This window comes from Mchenga conophoros, linkage group LG4 (assembly GCF_057382185.1).
Source record: "Mchenga conophoros isolate Kocher_MC1m ecotype Shallow Benthic linkage group LG4, M_conophoros_male_GT1.1, whole genome shotgun sequence".
In the NCBI taxonomy this organism is placed as follows: Eukaryota; Metazoa; Chordata; class Actinopteri; order Cichliformes; family Cichlidae; genus Mchenga; species Mchenga conophoros.
In genome coordinates this window covers 28,086,210-28,104,035 of record NC_140529.1, presented here as the reverse complement: position 1 = coordinate 28,104,035, position 17,826 = coordinate 28,086,210, and the positions used below count along the sequence as shown (strand labels likewise).

Genomic DNA, 17,826 nt, shown 5'->3' with positions numbered 1-17,826 from the left:
GCGTTTTCCTCCTCACACACTAGAGCTGAAAAGATTCAGCTGAAGTGAAATAATATAAATTGAGTTGATGACAGGTGTAATGTTAGTGTAAGCATAATAAAAGCTTCCTGTGAGTGTTACAATGAGCCAATGTCCTTCTAGTTTGTATAATGCCTCTGAGCAGACATAGTGAGAGTGAAGGTGAATGAGCAAGCAGATCTTTTCAGTCATGTGAACTCAATTTGACCATAGTTGGCAGTTAAGTGAAGACTTTTCCAAACATACAAATAGAAATTATTAATAAAAACTTCCAAGCTGCTGACCCTTTATTAAAAGCTTCTTTTGCTCTATCTTAGGTATGTCACTGGATCAGCTCATTGTCACCAATATCCGAACCAGCTTCTGGGATCAGTATCAGACTGATAGTCGATCTAAATAGCAGACTGGCGCATCCTTAATTAAGGCTATCACAGGCTTAGTCTTCAGATTCACCATCAGTCATCTGATGTGTCAAAATTAAGTGACTGGTGATGGACAGGCTTCAGATTTTTCTGTCATTGCCAAGCTGTCGGAGATTGACGATGACGTCATCATTACTGTGATGTTACACGTCGGTTTCTTCACTTGTTTTCAATCTCAAGTTCTGTGTTTTGGCTTTCGGCAGATCCACTGAGAAACACACCTAGCTGCATGCCTAATTCAGTAGTGAATTTTCAGTCCAAGCCCTCAAGCCTAACTTGCTTTATCCAAGACTGTCTATTCAACTTTAATAACAACAAAATAAACATTATGCTGTGTTAAATCAGACCTGAAAATAAAGAAGGGGATCACAAAGTCATTAGGCAGCTATTTACATTTAGGTTACATCAAGTAAGAAGCGGGGTAATTTTCTCATAAACCTCAATGCAATTGGTCTTTATTTTGCAACAAGATGAGTCACCCCCTGCTGGCATTAGAAGGAATGTAGGATTAAGGTACTTGAATACTGATTCCTCAGACCCAGAGGCTACATCCATCTTTTATATAGACTGTGTTTCCAACATCTATCTTTCTGTCTTGATCTTAAAACTTCCACTAACTGAGTGATGTTAAGATATTTAAAACGAACCATTGAACTAATCTTAAATGGCGCAATTTCCTGAACCTTTTTAACAACCATAAAAAGTAAAAATCCCTCTAAAACGTTGCTGATTCAAGCCTGCTAAAACTAGCCATTTGAATACTTCCTCTTTGCCCACAGGTGAACCCTTACACGTTGCGCTTTGAAGGCACCTGGGAGACCAGCTTTGACAAGAGGTTGGCGTCCAACGCCTTCATGGCTTGCGGAGTGCTTTATGCAGTGCGATCAGTCTACCAGGACGATGACAGTGAAGCAACGGGTGACCTGGTGGCGTTTGCCTATAATACCAATCATGCTCGAGAAGAACGTGTCACCATTGCTTTTCCCAATCCTTATCAGTATATTTCCTCTGTGGACTATAATCCTCGAGACAACCAGCTTTATGTCTGGAACAACTATAATGTGCTGCGCTACCCGCTCGAGTTTGGACCACCAGATCCTACCACTGGTAAGAAGAGATCTCACCCCATCCCATAGCTTACACAGACGAATCATGTGTACAGTACAGTTGCAAATACTGGTGTGTGGTATGTGCATTTTTTTCCTATAGATGTTTAGCTTTTTGATTATGAGATATTTTGAGTCATGAGTGGTAAAATATGAGATTGCAACAACAAGTATACAGCGAGGTCCATAAGTTGTAAATTTGCCTCTGTACACTACCACAGTGGACTTTAAATCAAACAGTCAAGACTATTAGCTTTAATTCAAAGGTTTCAGCTAAGGTATTAGATTAATTATTGCGGACATTTTTTTGTTTTTAGAGGCTCAAATGTAATTAGACACTTGACTAACAAGCAGTTCTGTGACCAGATGACACCTAACCCCTTTGTTATTCCATGACAAGTTAAAGAGATAAAAGATCTGGAGTTGTTTCCAAATGTTTAAGTTACATTTGTTAGCTTTTCACTGGAGCTCTCAATGTAATGGTCAATTATATTGACAGTTCCAGTGAATGGCCTCCTTCATTTGTCGATGTAAGTGAAGGAGGCCATCAGTAGACTGAAAAAACAAAATAAACCTATCAGAGATAGCACTTTGAGAGAGGCTAAATCAACAATCTTCAAAACATCTTTTTAAGAAAACAGTTCTTAAAAAAACAATGAATGTACTGGCCAGCTCAGCAACACCAAAAGGCATGAAAGACCGCAGAAGACAGCTAAAGTCGATGATAATAGAATTATGTCCATGGTTAAGAAAAACAGCTCCACAACATCTAACCAAGTCAAGAACACTCTCAGGGAAGTAGGTGCATCATTATCACAGCCTGCAATCAACGACGCCTTCATGAATGGAAATACAATCGAATGGAAATACAGAGGGCTTACAACTAGGTGCAAAACACTGATTACACTCGAGAAAAAGAAGGCCAGATTAGACTTTGCCAGAGAGACTGAACAGTTATGGAAAATAATTCTTTGGACAGATGAAACCAAGATTACTTTGAACCATAATGGTTCCATAATGGTTCTAAGAGAAAAGTATGGAGAAAGAGAGAAACGGCTCATAATCTGAAGCATATCACATTATCGTTCAAATATGGTGGACGCATTGTTATAGCGTGGGCATGTATGGCTGCCTGTGGAACTGGATCACTAGTGTTTATTGGTGATGTGACTGTTGGTAGAATTAGGAGGATGCAGGATGTACATGGCACAGTGCAGCGCAAATGGATAATGACCCAAAGTACGCAGCGAAAGCAGACAAAGATGTTTTCAAGGCAAAAAAATAGGATGTTCTTGAATTACCAAGTCACATGATTTCTACACAACAGAGCATGCTTTTCAGTTATTAAATACAAAACCAAATGCAGAAAGACTCACAAACAAGCAGCTCCAGTAAAGGTGTGAAAATGGCTATAATTCCTGGGCAGTTATTGCAGTACTTTTATAAAACTCCACTACTATAAAACGAAAACTACATCTTGATTTTATCTTTTGTTTAACTTCCACTTTGGTGATGTAAAGATGCAAAGTCACAACAATTGTGCATAATCTGTGCATACTGACATACATGTTTTCTACCGACAAGCTGATGATAAGGTTATTTCTTTCCCCCTAAAACTTGCATGACAGTTAACATTCATTTGGTAATTATGTTGGGCAAGATGTTAAACATGTGACTAAGTTGGACACGTTGAGTATTTACACTTGTCACTCCAAATAAACCCATATGCTCTTGACACAAACACTACTATGAATGTTTTCAACAGAAAACATTTTTCTTCCAGAAAAAGCAGGAAGATGAAGAAAAGCATTTAAAGTACAAATTCCAAAAACTGGAATCAAACGATTATAGTTCTCTCCCCAGCTATAGTTAAAGTAAAGAAGAGCTGCTCAGGTATGACTTCTGTAGCGCTTCATGTAAGCATCACTGTGTCATGGGTAATGAAAAAGCCATTCAGAAATAAGGCAGAGGATGAAATGGGAACGCCACACTGCATTTTGGCAGTCCATCAGTATGAGAAGGCGGTTTGGATGTACTGTACATCTGAGCTGCATAAAGGCCTGTATGAAGCTCGGATTAGGCCCAGAGAGAGATGAGGCAGAGACAGACGGGCGGCAGCAGTCTGAGTTGCGTGCTGACTCTGCGTTTGATCAGTTAGGATTTTGTAGTTGTGATGGCTTGCTTTTATCTTCGCATTAGGTTTGGTTGTTAGTGATGGTGACTTCTCTGATACATTTGATAAATTATTTACTTCTCCCTGACTTGTGATGCTGCTTTCTCGCCATCTCCTCCCTCTGCTTCTCCTCCTCTCTGCGGAGAACTGGCTTTGAGAGACTCAAAAAAGTATTTGTCACCCCAATTATTGTCAGACTAACTTTTGAACTCAGCTTCTGAGAGACATCTTACATTCAGATGCAAGTGTCCTTCATTATCTTGATCTTAGCTTTTGGCTTTTGCTGTCAGGTTTTGCTGTTCTCTAATAATTCCCTTACAAGCCCTTTTAAGTCTCTCTCTTTTTCCATGTCTCTCTGTGATTTACTCTTGGGTTACCTCAGGCCCTCTGACCACCACTCAAGTGACCACCACTCTTCCAGCAAGGCCGTTCACCTCCAGTGCGAGCCCCTCTACTGCCCGCCCGCTGGCCCCCACCTCGCGCCCAATCGGTTCCATCAACAAGAATCCCGATCTTCGACCAATCACTGCTACTGTGCCTGTCACCCGCCGGCCACCTCACCCTCCTCAAGGCTCAGAGCCACAATTTTGCGAGACGAAGCTCGTCCGCGGTGTCCAGTGGCCAACAACACAGCGAGGAGAAACAGTGGACCGTCCATGTCCTAAAGGATCTTTAGGTGAGAAAAACCCGCGTGCATTTATTTTCAAACATTTGTTCTTTTTTTTTTACTCATCATATGAGCTTCAAGCATACTCGTACATAAAGTACCATGTGGGTGTTTGCCATATATATCAGCGCATGTGCCCAAGTGATAAGCACGTTTGGGCACTCACACTTGTTTTTTTCCGCTGTTGTTGTCTTCCATCCTTGCGTTGGTCCCACCAGTAGGCACGGTCCCCGAGGACTTGCAGATGAAAGCTCGTCCTCCACAAATGAAAGGCTCATCTCCCAGAGAAACAGAGCTGATTGAAAGTGGCGAATAATAAAATGAAAGACAAGGCAACACAGGCTTCACCTCCCTTCATGCTTGCTACTTTACTCTTAAACATCCAGCCGTCAAAAAACCTAAAACAAAACAAAAAACTCTGTAGTTGCAGAAAAAAAGAAATCTCCTCCATCTTTCTTCCAGTGTCTTTTGCTGTTTCTTTATGTTCTCTCTGCGTTAAATCAGCAGCAGGCTTAATTGCCTCGTCTTGGCAGCGCTCTCAAACCTAATCTGTGGTCGATGGAGGAGAGTATAGAGAACAGTAACAGCGAGGAGAGAAAAATCAGTGGGAGAGAGAGGAAGAAGGGAATATGAAATGCAATGCCACATCTGCTCTGATCCTTTCGACAACTATGAAACGTTTGCTGCTAGGGCTGTGCGATATGACCAAAAGCTCATATCCCGATATTAAGACATCTATCGTTCGATAACGATATAAATCACAAAAATGTAACATTTTCTGTAAATTCTGTGAATCTCGGGCAGCTCGACTTGCGTGAAGTGTTTCCATTTTTATACATAAGTTTTCTTTGTGAGTATTTATTACACAGTGTGCTACGGGGAAAAGCCTGTTCTAACGTTTGAGTCTAAGGTTTATTTTTTAGCACCTGACGGCTCTTTTTTGCTTCTCATCCATAAATAATCTGCTCTTTCACGTGATTCAGTTTATTTTGATAAGTCTCAACAGGATCTTGAGCTTTATTGTGAAAGGTTTATGTGGAACAAGCGGACATGCGGTGGTTTTACCGTCGTTGTTCCTAACGACAACGCATAAAAACAAACGCTTATATATTAAATGTAAGAGAAAGAGAGAACTTTAAGAAATTAGTAGAGCCACTACAGTGACCATCAAAACGATGAAAAAATATTGCCGTAAACAGTTTATTTTGCGACACCACGAAACAAACGATAGCGTAAAATGAAACAATAGATGTTTTTATATCATCATCCGAGATATAGCGTTATACGGAACAGCCCTATTTGCTGCATTGTCCCCTGTCCCTCGTCTCTCTTCCCTTCTCTGCCTTCTCTTCGCAACTTAACGTTGGTTATTTGTGTTAGCAGCAGACAGACCCTCCTCTGGTTTAATCCCCCCATGCTGTCCTTTCTCTGAACCCCCGTAACTGAACAGAAAAACTTAGCTGGAAATGAGGTTTGGTGGAAGGTGCTTTCCTTCAGGTGTTTGACAGTGAGAGATCTTACCTGATGTCTTTGCTGTACAACTGTGTGAACGGAGTAAGCATTATGTGCTACGTGAGGATGTATTCCTTTAAAGTCATTCTTTTTACATCATCGAAACCTTTTCTTACCCAGTCATTTTCTCCCTCACTTTCTCATTACCTGTACTTCATTATTTAACCTTTTTCACTTTTGACCCATTTTCTCTGAAATTCTGCTCTACCTCCTCCTTCCTGATTCTCTCTCATCTTCAAACACTTTGAGTAATTTTAAAATTCATTTCCTTCCATTTTTCTTGTTTAAAGAAAAAAAAATCTCCCACTTTTGAGACGCCTAATGCTCAATATATCTGCCCCCCCTCCCCCCCTCCCATTCTTCTGCTTTTCTCTAGGCATTGCTTCATTCCAGTGCTTGGCGGATCAGGTCATGTGGAACCCACGGGGTCCTGACCTTAGTAACTGCACCTCCCCCTGGGTCAACCAGGTAGCCCAGAAGGTGAGACCTGGAGTCAAACTCCCTGGCCATGGGTCTGTCCCTTTCCTGTGCCCCACTGCCCCGACTATCTTCCCTGTCCACCTCCACACACACATTAACATATCTCTAGGGCTGTCCTGATTAAAATACAGACTCATTTCAAGTGGCTCTTTATTACAAGGCATCTGCTCTTAATACTTAATTAACTCACTTTTTTTTTTAGGTAACATACCTTAATTACAGCTAGGGTAACTTATTTAAAAAAAAATCAGCCGTAGCGTCTCACAGCTTGCATAGAAGTCAGCCAATTCAATTTCATTTTGTCTTGCTTCGATCGTAGTCTCATATAATCCATTATACCTGTGCAGTAGCTAAACGTCATGGTCTCTAGATGATGCCCAGTGATTAACTTAGCTGACTGCTATTTAAATTTCCAAACTGTGTTACTAAATACTTTGCGGAAATCTGATCATTCCCCAATTTTGACAGTAATCAGATTTCACAGTCTATTCAAAGTGGAATTCGGAGTACTCTCGTTAACACAGCTACATTTCTGCTGGAGAAATTCTTGATTGTTTAGCCATGCATGCCGCTGAGCAGCTTTCCTAAAGGTTTTTTAAGTGTGTGCATGTGCCTGGAAGGGTAAGTAGCAGCGCTCTGAAAAGTAACATCATTGAAGAATCCATTATACCTTCTCCTTTTGGCGAAAATCAATCGCAATTGCAAGGCGGTTGCTAAGGGTGTAATTTGCAAGTGAAACAGGGTTAGGGAGAATAAAAACTTCATGATGTGTTGTACAAGGTCCATCTTTGTTTACAATGATGCAGGAAGAGCTGGTAATGAAGACGGAAATCTGATTACTGAAAAAACATCAAGCTGAGGGTTTTGTGTACAGAGCATGTGTATTGTTGTGGTTGTGGTACGCGTGAGAACATTTGAACAGTTTGGGGTTTGTGTGTTAATGTGCAGATAAAGAGTGGGGAAAATGCTGCCAACATAGCTAGCGAGCTGGTGAACCACACTCGGGGTCGGATCCAGGCTGGAGATGTTAGCTCTTCTGTCCGACTGATTGAGCAGCTGCTGGATATACTGGATGCCCAGCTTCAGACCCTGAGGCCTGGAAACAAGGAACCAGCTGGAAGAAACTACAACAAGGTAGAAGAGAGTGTCAACAGTATGTGTGTGAATAAAGACACACACTTGATGATAAGATATATTTAACTCAAGAATATGAAAAGAATGCTTCGCGTCATGCAGATTTACTTAGCAGCTCATAAGCAAAAAAGTGGTTTCTGATTTTGTTTAGTTTTTTTTTTCTTAATTTCAGGCTTTGTTTTTCTCCCTTCTAGCTTCAGAAGAGAGAGCGGACCTGTAAGGCATACATCCAGGTAGCTTTCCTCTTTTATCTAGCTGCTTTACATGCCTGTGGAGTCGGACTGCTCTGTGACTTAGAATAGCTGAGGGAAGATAAATCCTTGAGCAGACTAGGCTTGTGGATGAAGTTTCTTCAGCTCTGTATTGTGATTGATGCTGCTTTTGGAATCATCACTTTTAGAAATTCTGGTTTGTTCTGGAAGGCAGTGTGAGTAAGATGTAGAATAACTTCTGCCAGACACCACGTACTAAATATTAAAGTATTTTCCAGAGCAGGGCAAGCTGCTCTTATAGTTTTTCTATTGCTCATGGTGTGCATATATGTAAAATTAAATTTCAACTAATGAAGAAGTCATCTGTCTGTGATTTAATTGTGGCTTTTTTGCACTTTGAGTGGTCTTAAATGCATAGTAGTGCCCTTGGCTTCACTGTGTTTCACAATAAGGGACAATATCTGTCGCTTTGAGAAAATGTAATTTGACTATAGCATGAAAGGCAGCAGTTGGTGTTACTACACCCTTCTGTGCTTTTTCAATATTTGTGCAATATCTGTTGTTCTGAGGGAGCCGTAATCTAATATCAGGAAAAGGCCTTGTGTATGCTTCTCTGTAATGATGAAATGCGGCACTCTGCAGCGCAGTCTTTTATGTGCTTTGACCTGTCTGCAGCATATAGTAATATGACCCCACATCTTCTAATCTCAGTTGGTGCAAGATGAATGTAAAGGCTGCTGTGTAGTATGTTACTCGACCATTATTTTTTGTCACTTACTGCAAAGGTAGCTCACTGATCCGAGGATAAACGAAAAACACCCTCTGTCTTCTTCTTCTGTAGCTGATAGAGTGCATTCTGATGCTGAATTCATTTTCTTAACAGCAATGGTCTTTATTCCACGCAGCAGTCAATCCTTCATTTTGAGAGGCCTGAGCAAGAGAATTACATGATTCATCAAGCAGGCTACTCCAATAAATTGGATAGCTGATACAACCATCAAAATTGCCATTAAATGAATTGTAAGTGTGAAATAGAATGGTAATATGTCTTACATAGCAGAGTAATAAATGTAGTGCAAGGAAGTGGTGAGTTTCTCGGAAGTTATAGTGCAATAGACTTTGCACTTTGAGGTGCTAATGTTATACGGTAACACTTTACAATATAGCTCACAAAATGAATACTTACCAAAAAAGTGACAAACAAATCAGGAACTAACATGTTTAATGGCTAATAAGTACCTAAGACTTCTTTCTGAAAGAACACAATGCTGGAAACAGTGTTAATGAACCAGTGTCTAATAATTAGTTACTAGATAGAATTGGATTTACTCCGGATTGGGTTCTAAATGACACAAATTCAATAAGCAATAGCAGTTACTGCACAATAATGAAATTGTTATTTTGTGTTACCTGGTGTGCTATTGAGTAAAATGCTAAGTAGCTGCTAGGGATGCATCTGAACTTCATGATTACCTTGCTATTGCCTAACATTACATTTGTGTTCCTACTTGTGTTAAGTAGACAAAAGAATCAAAGCGAGAAACTTCCTGAAAAGTTAAATTAGTTCCTCATTTGTCACTTTTACTATGTATGTGCCATATTGTAAAGTGTTCTTGCTAATATCGATCATATTACTGATGCTATTGATGCTAGCATTAATGCTATGCCTTCTGCACGGGCCAGGCGGTGGTGCAAACAGTGGACAATTTGCTCCGTCCTGAGGCTTTGGAGTCATGGCAGGACATGAACAGCACAGAGCAGTCTCACACTGCCACCATGCTATTGGACGTCCTGGAAAAAGGAGCCTTCCTGCTGGCCAACAACATGTACGGGAAAAACTTTACAGACCGAGCGCCCAGCATTGGTAAGAAAACAGCAGTGAGGTCAAGATCAAGATGTTGTTTTTATTGTTACTTCTGTTATGAAAGCATAATCACGAATTTTTAAGGTAAAAAAAAAAAAATCAAAAAGTAGCATTTTTTCTCTTTTTTGCTTATATTTTATTTTATCAAAAATATGTAATATAAATCTTGTTAACTAGAAGGACACTCAAGAGTCATTTGCCAAGGACAGTGCCTATCACTGGCTTTTACAGTGGCTGTCTGGATCTGTACCAACATTTTATGGGTTTGTCTTTTGAGCATGCCCAGCCGCTGCAAATTTAATGAAATTCGCTCTGGTAGTTTATGCTTAATGGTGAAGTAAATTTAAAACAAATCAGTCAGATACACAGGCCAGCAAACAAACAGCACTGAAAATATACCTCTACCTCAGCTTCTACCTTGGCAGAGGATTGTTGTACACATGAATTGAGGCCAGTACTGACTGCTGTTCAAATGCAATGTGCAGTTTTAACTCCAGATTGTGGCTCTAAATTTGTTTTGTGGTTGTTGTTTTTTTAATTAAAAAATATGCACCAATTTCTGTGTTTCTACCATCAGATCTCCAGGTGCACGTTGTAAACACAGAGATGGACATGCAGGACTTGTCCTTCCCGCAAAATTACGCCAGTGACAGCACCATCCAGCTTTCAGCCTCTACTATCAAACAGTACAGCCGCAACGGTCAGCAACCCTTACCCCATCCCTGTCTGAAAAATTGCACTGTCCTGTGCAGCCTCTCTCTTAATGTTTCCATTTGCATTTTCATGCAGGCTTAAAACAATCTGCATGCAGTTGACTAAGTTATTGGTTCATAATAATAGGCTAATCAGATTAACAAAAGCGCTGAGACAATTTCTTTTCTTGATGGTTTCTTAACAGCAGTCTTAATAGAATAGCTGGGGAGGCGTGTAGATTACAATCGGCCCCAGTCTGACAGAGCAATCTCAGCACTCCCTCTCTCCTCTCTTCCCCATCCCATTCCCTCGCTCCGTCTCTCTCCACCATCTTATCCCCTGCTCCCATCTCTCTTGTTTCTAACCCAGCACCCCTACCGCCCCAACCCCCAACGCCATTGCTCCCCTCCTCCTTCCATGGCCCCCTCATCCCCCTTTTCTGTTTTCTGTCTCCGCTTGGCTCTGCAGTGGGAACGAGATTAGAATGATTGAAACAAACGCACATGAAATATTCATATGGAATAATAAGAGATCTGTGAATGCTTGAGGGATGAATGTTCCATTGCCCTCCACATTAAATCTCGCTCTCTTCCACCAGTCAAAATGAAACGGTCCTTACCATCATTCTAACCTTCACTAACTCACTCTCTCTGTCTCCCTTTCACTCACCCTGTCACTCCCCACTCTCTGTCGCTGCCATTCTTCCAGCCCTTTCCATATTATGGCCCTTTTTCTGTATTTGGTTTCCCCCTCCCTCGCTTTCTGCTCTCCCCCCTTTTAAAATTTCATTTGTGTTTCCCATTTCATTTAACATACACCTTTCACCCCACACTTACTTTACTTTTCACTGTTCTATTTATTTTCCGGTATTAATTTGTCTGTTTTTTTATGTGCAGGACAAGTCAAGGTGGTATTCATTCTGTATAAAAATTTGGGATCCTTTCTTTCCACTGAGAACGCCACTGTGAAGATGGAAATGGAAGGACCAAACCACGATAAGAAGCGCCTGGTGGTCAACTCTCACGTGATTGCTGCCTCCATCAACAAAGAGTCCAGCAGAGTGTTTCTCACTCAGCCAGTGATTTTCACGCTTAAACATCTAAAGGTAGGCAAATTCAAATTTCTCATTTGTCATTCTGAAAGATGCACCTCCACTGATGTTTTCCTTCATCCGTCTCTCTTTTTTGTTCTGCAGTCGCACAATTACAACACTCCAAATTGTTCTTTTTGGAACTACTCCGAGCGCTCAATGACTGGCCAGTGGTCATCGCAGGGCTGCAGGCTACTGGACACTAACAACACACACACCACCTGCTCTTGCAGCCACCTCACCAACTTCGCGGTGCTCATGGCTCACCACGAGCCCGACGTAAGTAAACAAGGGCGTGGCAGGCACACACTTAAATTGCAAGCCTGGTAATTTATGCAGACGTTCACTCGTGTGAGCATTAGCGCTCGCTCACTCTTAGTCACACACCCTCACACACATGCACATTAATGTTCCCTCTCAAGGCTGACAAGCTCTTTGTTTTGAATTTTCTCTTTTCCTCCTTTCACTCTGACATTCAGGGAGGCACAGGCTTACAAATTCATGTCCCTCTACTTCTAACTGACATTCACATGAATTTGAATGTCATGTATTTTTTTCAGGACGTCTTGTCTCTTGTCTTCACACTTTAGCTCCTTGCATATATTTGCAAATATTAAATAAGGCAATTTGGCTCTTTCTCTCCCCTCCCCCTGTTTTATCCATCCCCCTATTGTTTCTGCTGCTTATCTCCTATTCCACTATTCTTTGTTCTAAATTTCTCTCTCTTTATTTGTCCAATTCTGCTCCGCTGTCTCTTTTTCCCAATACTGCTTTATAACCTAAACCCTTGGATCTCCCTCCCTCCCCCCACACACCTTTGTTTCTTGCCACCGTGCAAACCTGAACACCAGGGACAGATGCACGAGCTGTTCCTTTTTGTGATCACCTGGGTGGGGATTGTCATCTCCCTGGTGTGTCTTGCCATCTGCATCTCCACTTTCTGCTTCCTGCGGGGGCTCCAGACTGACCGCAACACCATCCACAAGAATCTCTGCATCAACCTCTTCATCGCAGAGTTGCTCTTCCTCATCGGCATCGACAAGACCGAAAACCATGTGAGTCAGTAGCAAAGCAAACGGATACTTTCTATGGATAGAGGTTTACTTGTTTTCTTTGATATAAAATATTTTTTACCACCTTTGCGTTTACTGTTACATGTCCCCCTTTAAAGCTTAGTGTTTGTGCCCATTTAATGATACTGAATCACAAGATCTAGTTACTTTTTACATATTCCGGTTTGAAAATGGCATTAAGCACAACACAGGCGACTTTTTAACTTTTTTTTATTGAATGACTTTGAAGCTGAAATCGAGGCACTGTGTCATTATCCTACTCTATAAAACATTTACTGCACTGAGTAATGAATTACCACTCAATAATATGCACGGAGCCTGTGACCCAGGGGCAGCTTTTCATTTTTCCCTTGTCAGTGTCCAGCACTACTTCCAGATAGTAACTCCGTTCTATCCTCTTGTGGTTTCACTCAGTTATATACCTTAATCTTAACTGTATCTCCTCCTCTAACTTCATATTTTCTCTCTCCTCCTCCTTCTTCCCCTTTCCCTCTCTCTGCTTTCTCCATGGCTGCCACACTCAGATTGCCTGTCCCATCTTTGCTGGCCTTCTGCATTTCTTCTTCTTGGCTGCCTTCTCCTGGATGTGTCTGGAGGGTGTGCAGCTCTATCTCATGCTGGTGGAGGTCTTTGAGAGCGAGTACTCACGCAAAAAGTACTACTATCTGTGCGGCTACTGCTTCCCCGCACTTGTGGTGGGCATCTCTGCAGCCATAGACTACAGGAGCTATGGGACCAAGAAAGCGTACGTGTGAATACAGGCCTTTTGCACCTGCAGATTGAGAAGTAGGATTATGCTATTCCCCCAGATGGAAATGTAATATGCAGTGCCATGTGAAGGGCTCTTGCACCTCCCCACAGACTGTGTTCTCTGAACACACTTAGCCAAAGCTTGATGATTAGCCTTCATAAGATAATCCGCTGAGACAGAGAAATAGTGTGTGCATTCATGTGCATGAGCTCAGTGTGAGTGTACAGTTGTTTGTTGGTTTAGTTGTGCATAACTCACTTGTTTCCTCTGTGCCACTCCAGATGCTGGCTGCGAGTGGATAACTACTTCATCTGGAGCTTCATTGGACCTGTTTCATTTGTTATTATGGTATTAGCTTTACTGTCAAGCAGTATTATTAGCTTCCATATTTCGATATCCCGCAGTCAGAAGTATTTCACCAGCATGCAATTTTGCAATGTTATTAACAATATGAAGTCAGTAATTTTGGACTAGAGTGCTCACTGCACATTATTTATTTCTTCCTATCGTCTTTCCTTAGCTCAACCTCATTTTCCTCATGATCACTTTGCACAAGATGATACGCAACTCTTCGGCACTTAAACCTGACTCCAGCCGCTTGGATAATATTAAGTGAGTTCAAATTACTCAGTGAGACTCACACATTTTTATTTTTGAAGAAAAAAGACATTTCAAATTGTCTTAGTGTATCTGTGCATCAACTCAGTGTTAGTTAATACCTCGTTCTCCGCTTCGATCAGGTCCTGGGCACTAGGGGCCATCACTCTGCTCTTTCTACTTGGCTTGACATGGGCCTTTGGCCTCCTCTTCATAAACGAGAATACAGTCATCATGGCCTACCTTTTCAGCACCTTCAATGCCTTCCAGGGCATGTTCATCTTTATCTTCCACTGTGCCCTGCAGAAGAAGGTAACAATTCCAAACTACATCTTAAAGGCACTTTATATAAATTCAATTAATTACGACTAAGCAGCTGAAATGTTGTGTCGATGAACAAATGGATGGATGTGCCAGTCTAATTGAAATTCAGTAGACGTGCTCAGAAATATTGGATTTTGTTTCATTTTGCTGTTGCTGTGCGATAAAAGGCTCTGTTGCTCCACATTCAGTTTAGCCTATAGAAACGAAAGTGTTTGTGTTTATGAGTGACTCTCAAACCTGTCCACTGTGCCGGTGGTGTTATTTTCTTTACAGGTCCATAAGGAGTACAGTAAATGTCTGCGTCACTCCTATTGCTGCAGCCGCACCTCTACCAACAGCTCCCACGGTTCGTTGAAGAACTCGGGCCTCCGTGCCAACAACCGCTACTACAGTGGCAGCCAAGCTCGCCATGCAGCAGCCCACAGACAGGTGCAGGCAGCACAGACCCACACATAAACACTCGCAAACATATCATCAGTGGAAAACACTGCTGAGTTTTAAAATGGTGTTTTTCTAAGAGCAAATAATGAGTAAAAACAGCCTGTGCAGCAACACGACTGTTTTAGTGGAACAAAATGAAAAATGTTATCTGTTTTGTTTTTTTTTTAAACAAAAAAAAAAAGTAAAAACAAAGCAAATCTTTTCAAAATTAGGCATGGTTTCTCACTCTGCAGCTACATTTTCTCCCTGTTTAAAAGGTCTCTTATGTAAGATTATGAAGTACAAAATGAGTATCTGTTGGGATTTGATTGCTCATCAATACCAGTGACTCACTGATTACTAAATGCTCTTGAATTTAATTATTTAACTTACTTGTCAGCCCACAGCCTAAGCCAAAAGGTGCAAAAGCAACATTTAAATAATTTTTTTTTTTATCAGTGCACACACGGAGCACATTTAAAGTGCGTTACATGATTTATGACGTGCAAATGATGCCCACTAATCAGTTGGCTTACTCTTATTTCTACTGTGAAAATTGAATCTTTATTTTATTTATTTTTTAAATGTTTGGCAGTTTTTCTAACCATTACTGAAAGCCGTTTGCTTGGGAGGCTTGATGACTCAGTTATAAAGATATCCTTTGTAGTCCACATGGTGTATATATAGACACAGGCATCATGCACGTCATTGGAAAATACTGTAGATGCTGGCATATGCGCAGCTGCACAGACACATACACAAACAATGGCAATTATTGCTCACAATCGGCAAACAAGCTTTTTCAAACTGTAATAACACTTCCAAACAACAATTACATCGGCTACTACAGTCATGTCTTACAAATCTCAAGCTTGTTAGCCTCCGTCACGATAACATGACAAAGCTGTGTTTCTCTTTACTCGACGCCTCAGTCTCTTTGTCTGGCGTGTTTGCCTATTGTTCTTTGCAGATTAGAGCGAGCCCCACAGTTTTGATTACAGCTGCCCCACTGAGTTACAAAGTCTACCCGCCGTGTTTCTATATTTAACTTGTTGTGTGTTTACTGCCACTCACTGCACCATGCTTCCTCTTCCAGAGTCGGATCCGCAGGATGTGGAACGACACGGTTCGGAAGCAGACGGAATCTTCTTTCATGGCGGGAGATATCAACAGCACCCCGACACTCAACCGTGGTGAGACCTCCCTCTCTATATTTCTCCCTCCATTAAATCATACTCGCTGAAATTCTCAGACACACGTAACGCACATACAGATTTACAGCATTTAACAAAGAAAATAGAGAATGGGAGTAGCGTGGACAGAGCCGTTATTCTTGGGTGTTAAATATGAACATAAAATGATATGTACATGTTCATGTCCTTAATGTGCTAAGATCAACTTTTAATGCTATTTGCCTTTTAGCTTTCCGGCAAGCTGGCAAAGAGCAGTCACCGGCAGCAACAGTTTAAACTGAATAACAAAATGTTTAAAGGCTGGTTGGTGATGGTTTGCAGTGCAGTGGCAGCTGCTTGTCAGTAAAAGCACTTAGCAGCTGCAGACCTACAGTATATTAAGCTCAGCTGCTATATTTTGTGAATATGTGTTAAGTTCGTCTAAGTGAGTTCACGATCCTGCATGAATTTCTCAGTTGAGCTAATTAAGCAGATTTATGTGTAATCAATTAAAAGGAAAAAAGAGGCGGCGAAGACACTTGACTACAACAGTTATCGTCCAGAATGATTTTTTGACTTTCCTTTGCCACGAGAAAAGGTTGTGAAGACGTTCCCAGGCAATTATTGCCGCTCAACAACCAAGAGACATTTTTTTAATTTTCTTTTTCCTCATTTTACTTTGTAAATTAGACAAAATCACAAATCACCAGCTGTGTGATGTTTTTTTTCAGACACACGTGCTCCCACTTTTTGTGTTGCATTGCCAAATCTTGTATATTTTTGCTATATTCTCCTTTTAAAAATATATTTCCCACAAAATAAAAAAGAAATAGACAGAAATCTTGATATCTCTGTCCCAGTTTTCAACTCTTTTAGCTATTCCATGAGATCGATTTCATCCAGACACACATTAGTGATGCATGCAGTTCCCTCCGAACTCCACGCAGCACACGAAGAGGGCAAGATCAAATATTTAAGACGTGAAGAAGTAAAAAAAAAACAAAAAAAAAAACAGAAGCATGCATGGAGTCACTGATTGTCTCAGCCTAAGCAACTGGTGGCGTCACTGCCGCAGCAATCAGTGACACTGAGACGATCAAGGTTGGCTCAGGTTCAAGATTGGTTTGGGGAGGGGGGTGGGGTGTTGATCATGACACAGAGGCAGTCGCTAAATCAGCCGTCACTCTCTATGCTAATTTCATCCATTTTGTTTTTAATGAACTGATTAGCGTGTGAGCGAACAGGGGGTAATTATTCTAATTGAGGAGAGTGACAGGAGCAAGGCAGGGGGTGAGGAAGAGGTGAGGTGTGCTGCGAGTGAGCTGGATGGATGAAAGGTGGATGTGTGTGTTTGTGTGTTTGGTGGGTCGCTTTCTGGGTCTTTTCTTCAAGACAGAGCAATCACCAGGCCTGGAAGAGACACACACTATGTGGATCACTCTATGGTACTCTGTCAGAGACAAACAACTCTGCTGTGAAGCCTTTATTTTCTTCACTTCTCTGAAAAGTTTGGCAGAAAGCGGAAGACAAAAGGGAGCACGGGAGACGAAAAGAGAGATGTAGAATAAGACGCTATCATGGAGGAGTAATTAAAAAGGCAGAATCTGGAGGAGAGATGCTGTGTTGTTATCACTGGCATCTCAGATCTCTTTGATTTCCCCACTTCACTTCTCTATGAACCGCAATCTCTTCCTGACAATAGTAATCGGTCCCGGAAAAAAAAGGCCTACAGTATATGCGCATACACACATAGAGCCTCCGATGATTTGCCTTGCCCTACTTTTCCTCCACACTTAAAGCGGCTTTCTTTAATTTTCTACAGGATATTCCTGTGTGGTGCACACAGACAGCTAATCCCAACTAATTTGGTGGTGTTTGGACAAAAAAAAAACTGGCACAAGGAGCTGAGAAAATGTGGTTGAACGCAGCAAAGCAAGCCAGGGAATGAAGAGAGAGGGGTTTGTGTGGCACGCCAGAAAGATGGACAGAGGAAGTGTAAGAGGAGTGGAAATGACAAATAAATAGCTGTGTGTGAGTGCATATTTTACTTTTCTAGAATTCCCTGTTCCCTTTCTGTGTGATGAACGGGTTGCAGGAGACCTGAAGGTTGCACTTTGC

At 41.4% G+C, this 17,826-nt stretch overlaps 1 protein-coding gene across 3 annotated transcripts in view; it reads left to right on the top strand.

The window, feature by feature from the left end:
- adgrl1a (adhesion G protein-coupled receptor L1a) overlaps positions 1-17,826 on the top strand; it is a 116,208-nt gene that overhangs the window by 93,927 nt on the left and 4,455 nt on the right. For all 3 annotated transcript variants that reach the window (XM_085271496.1, XM_085271495.1, XM_085271497.1), the window contains 16 exons: positions 1,220-1,547; positions 4,102-4,395; positions 6,275-6,378; positions 7,327-7,512; positions 7,707-7,745; positions 9,408-9,588; positions 10,166-10,288; positions 11,178-11,386; positions 11,477-11,650; positions 12,223-12,426; positions 12,969-13,189; positions 13,477-13,543; positions 13,716-13,807; positions 13,936-14,104; positions 14,390-14,545; positions 15,633-15,729. In XM_085271496.1, the coding sequence (XP_085127622.1) occupies positions 1,220-1,547; positions 4,102-4,395; positions 6,275-6,378; positions 7,327-7,512; positions 7,707-7,745; positions 9,408-9,588; positions 10,166-10,288; positions 11,178-11,386; positions 11,477-11,650; positions 12,223-12,426; positions 12,969-13,189; positions 13,477-13,543; positions 13,716-13,807; positions 13,936-14,104; positions 14,390-14,545; positions 15,633-15,729 (2,644 nt within the window). The remainder of the gene's footprint in view (positions 1-1,219; positions 1,548-4,101; positions 4,396-6,274; positions 6,379-7,326; positions 7,513-7,706; positions 7,746-9,407; positions 9,589-10,165; positions 10,289-11,177; positions 11,387-11,476; positions 11,651-12,222; positions 12,427-12,968; positions 13,190-13,476; positions 13,544-13,715; positions 13,808-13,935; positions 14,105-14,389; positions 14,546-15,632; positions 15,730-17,826) is intronic.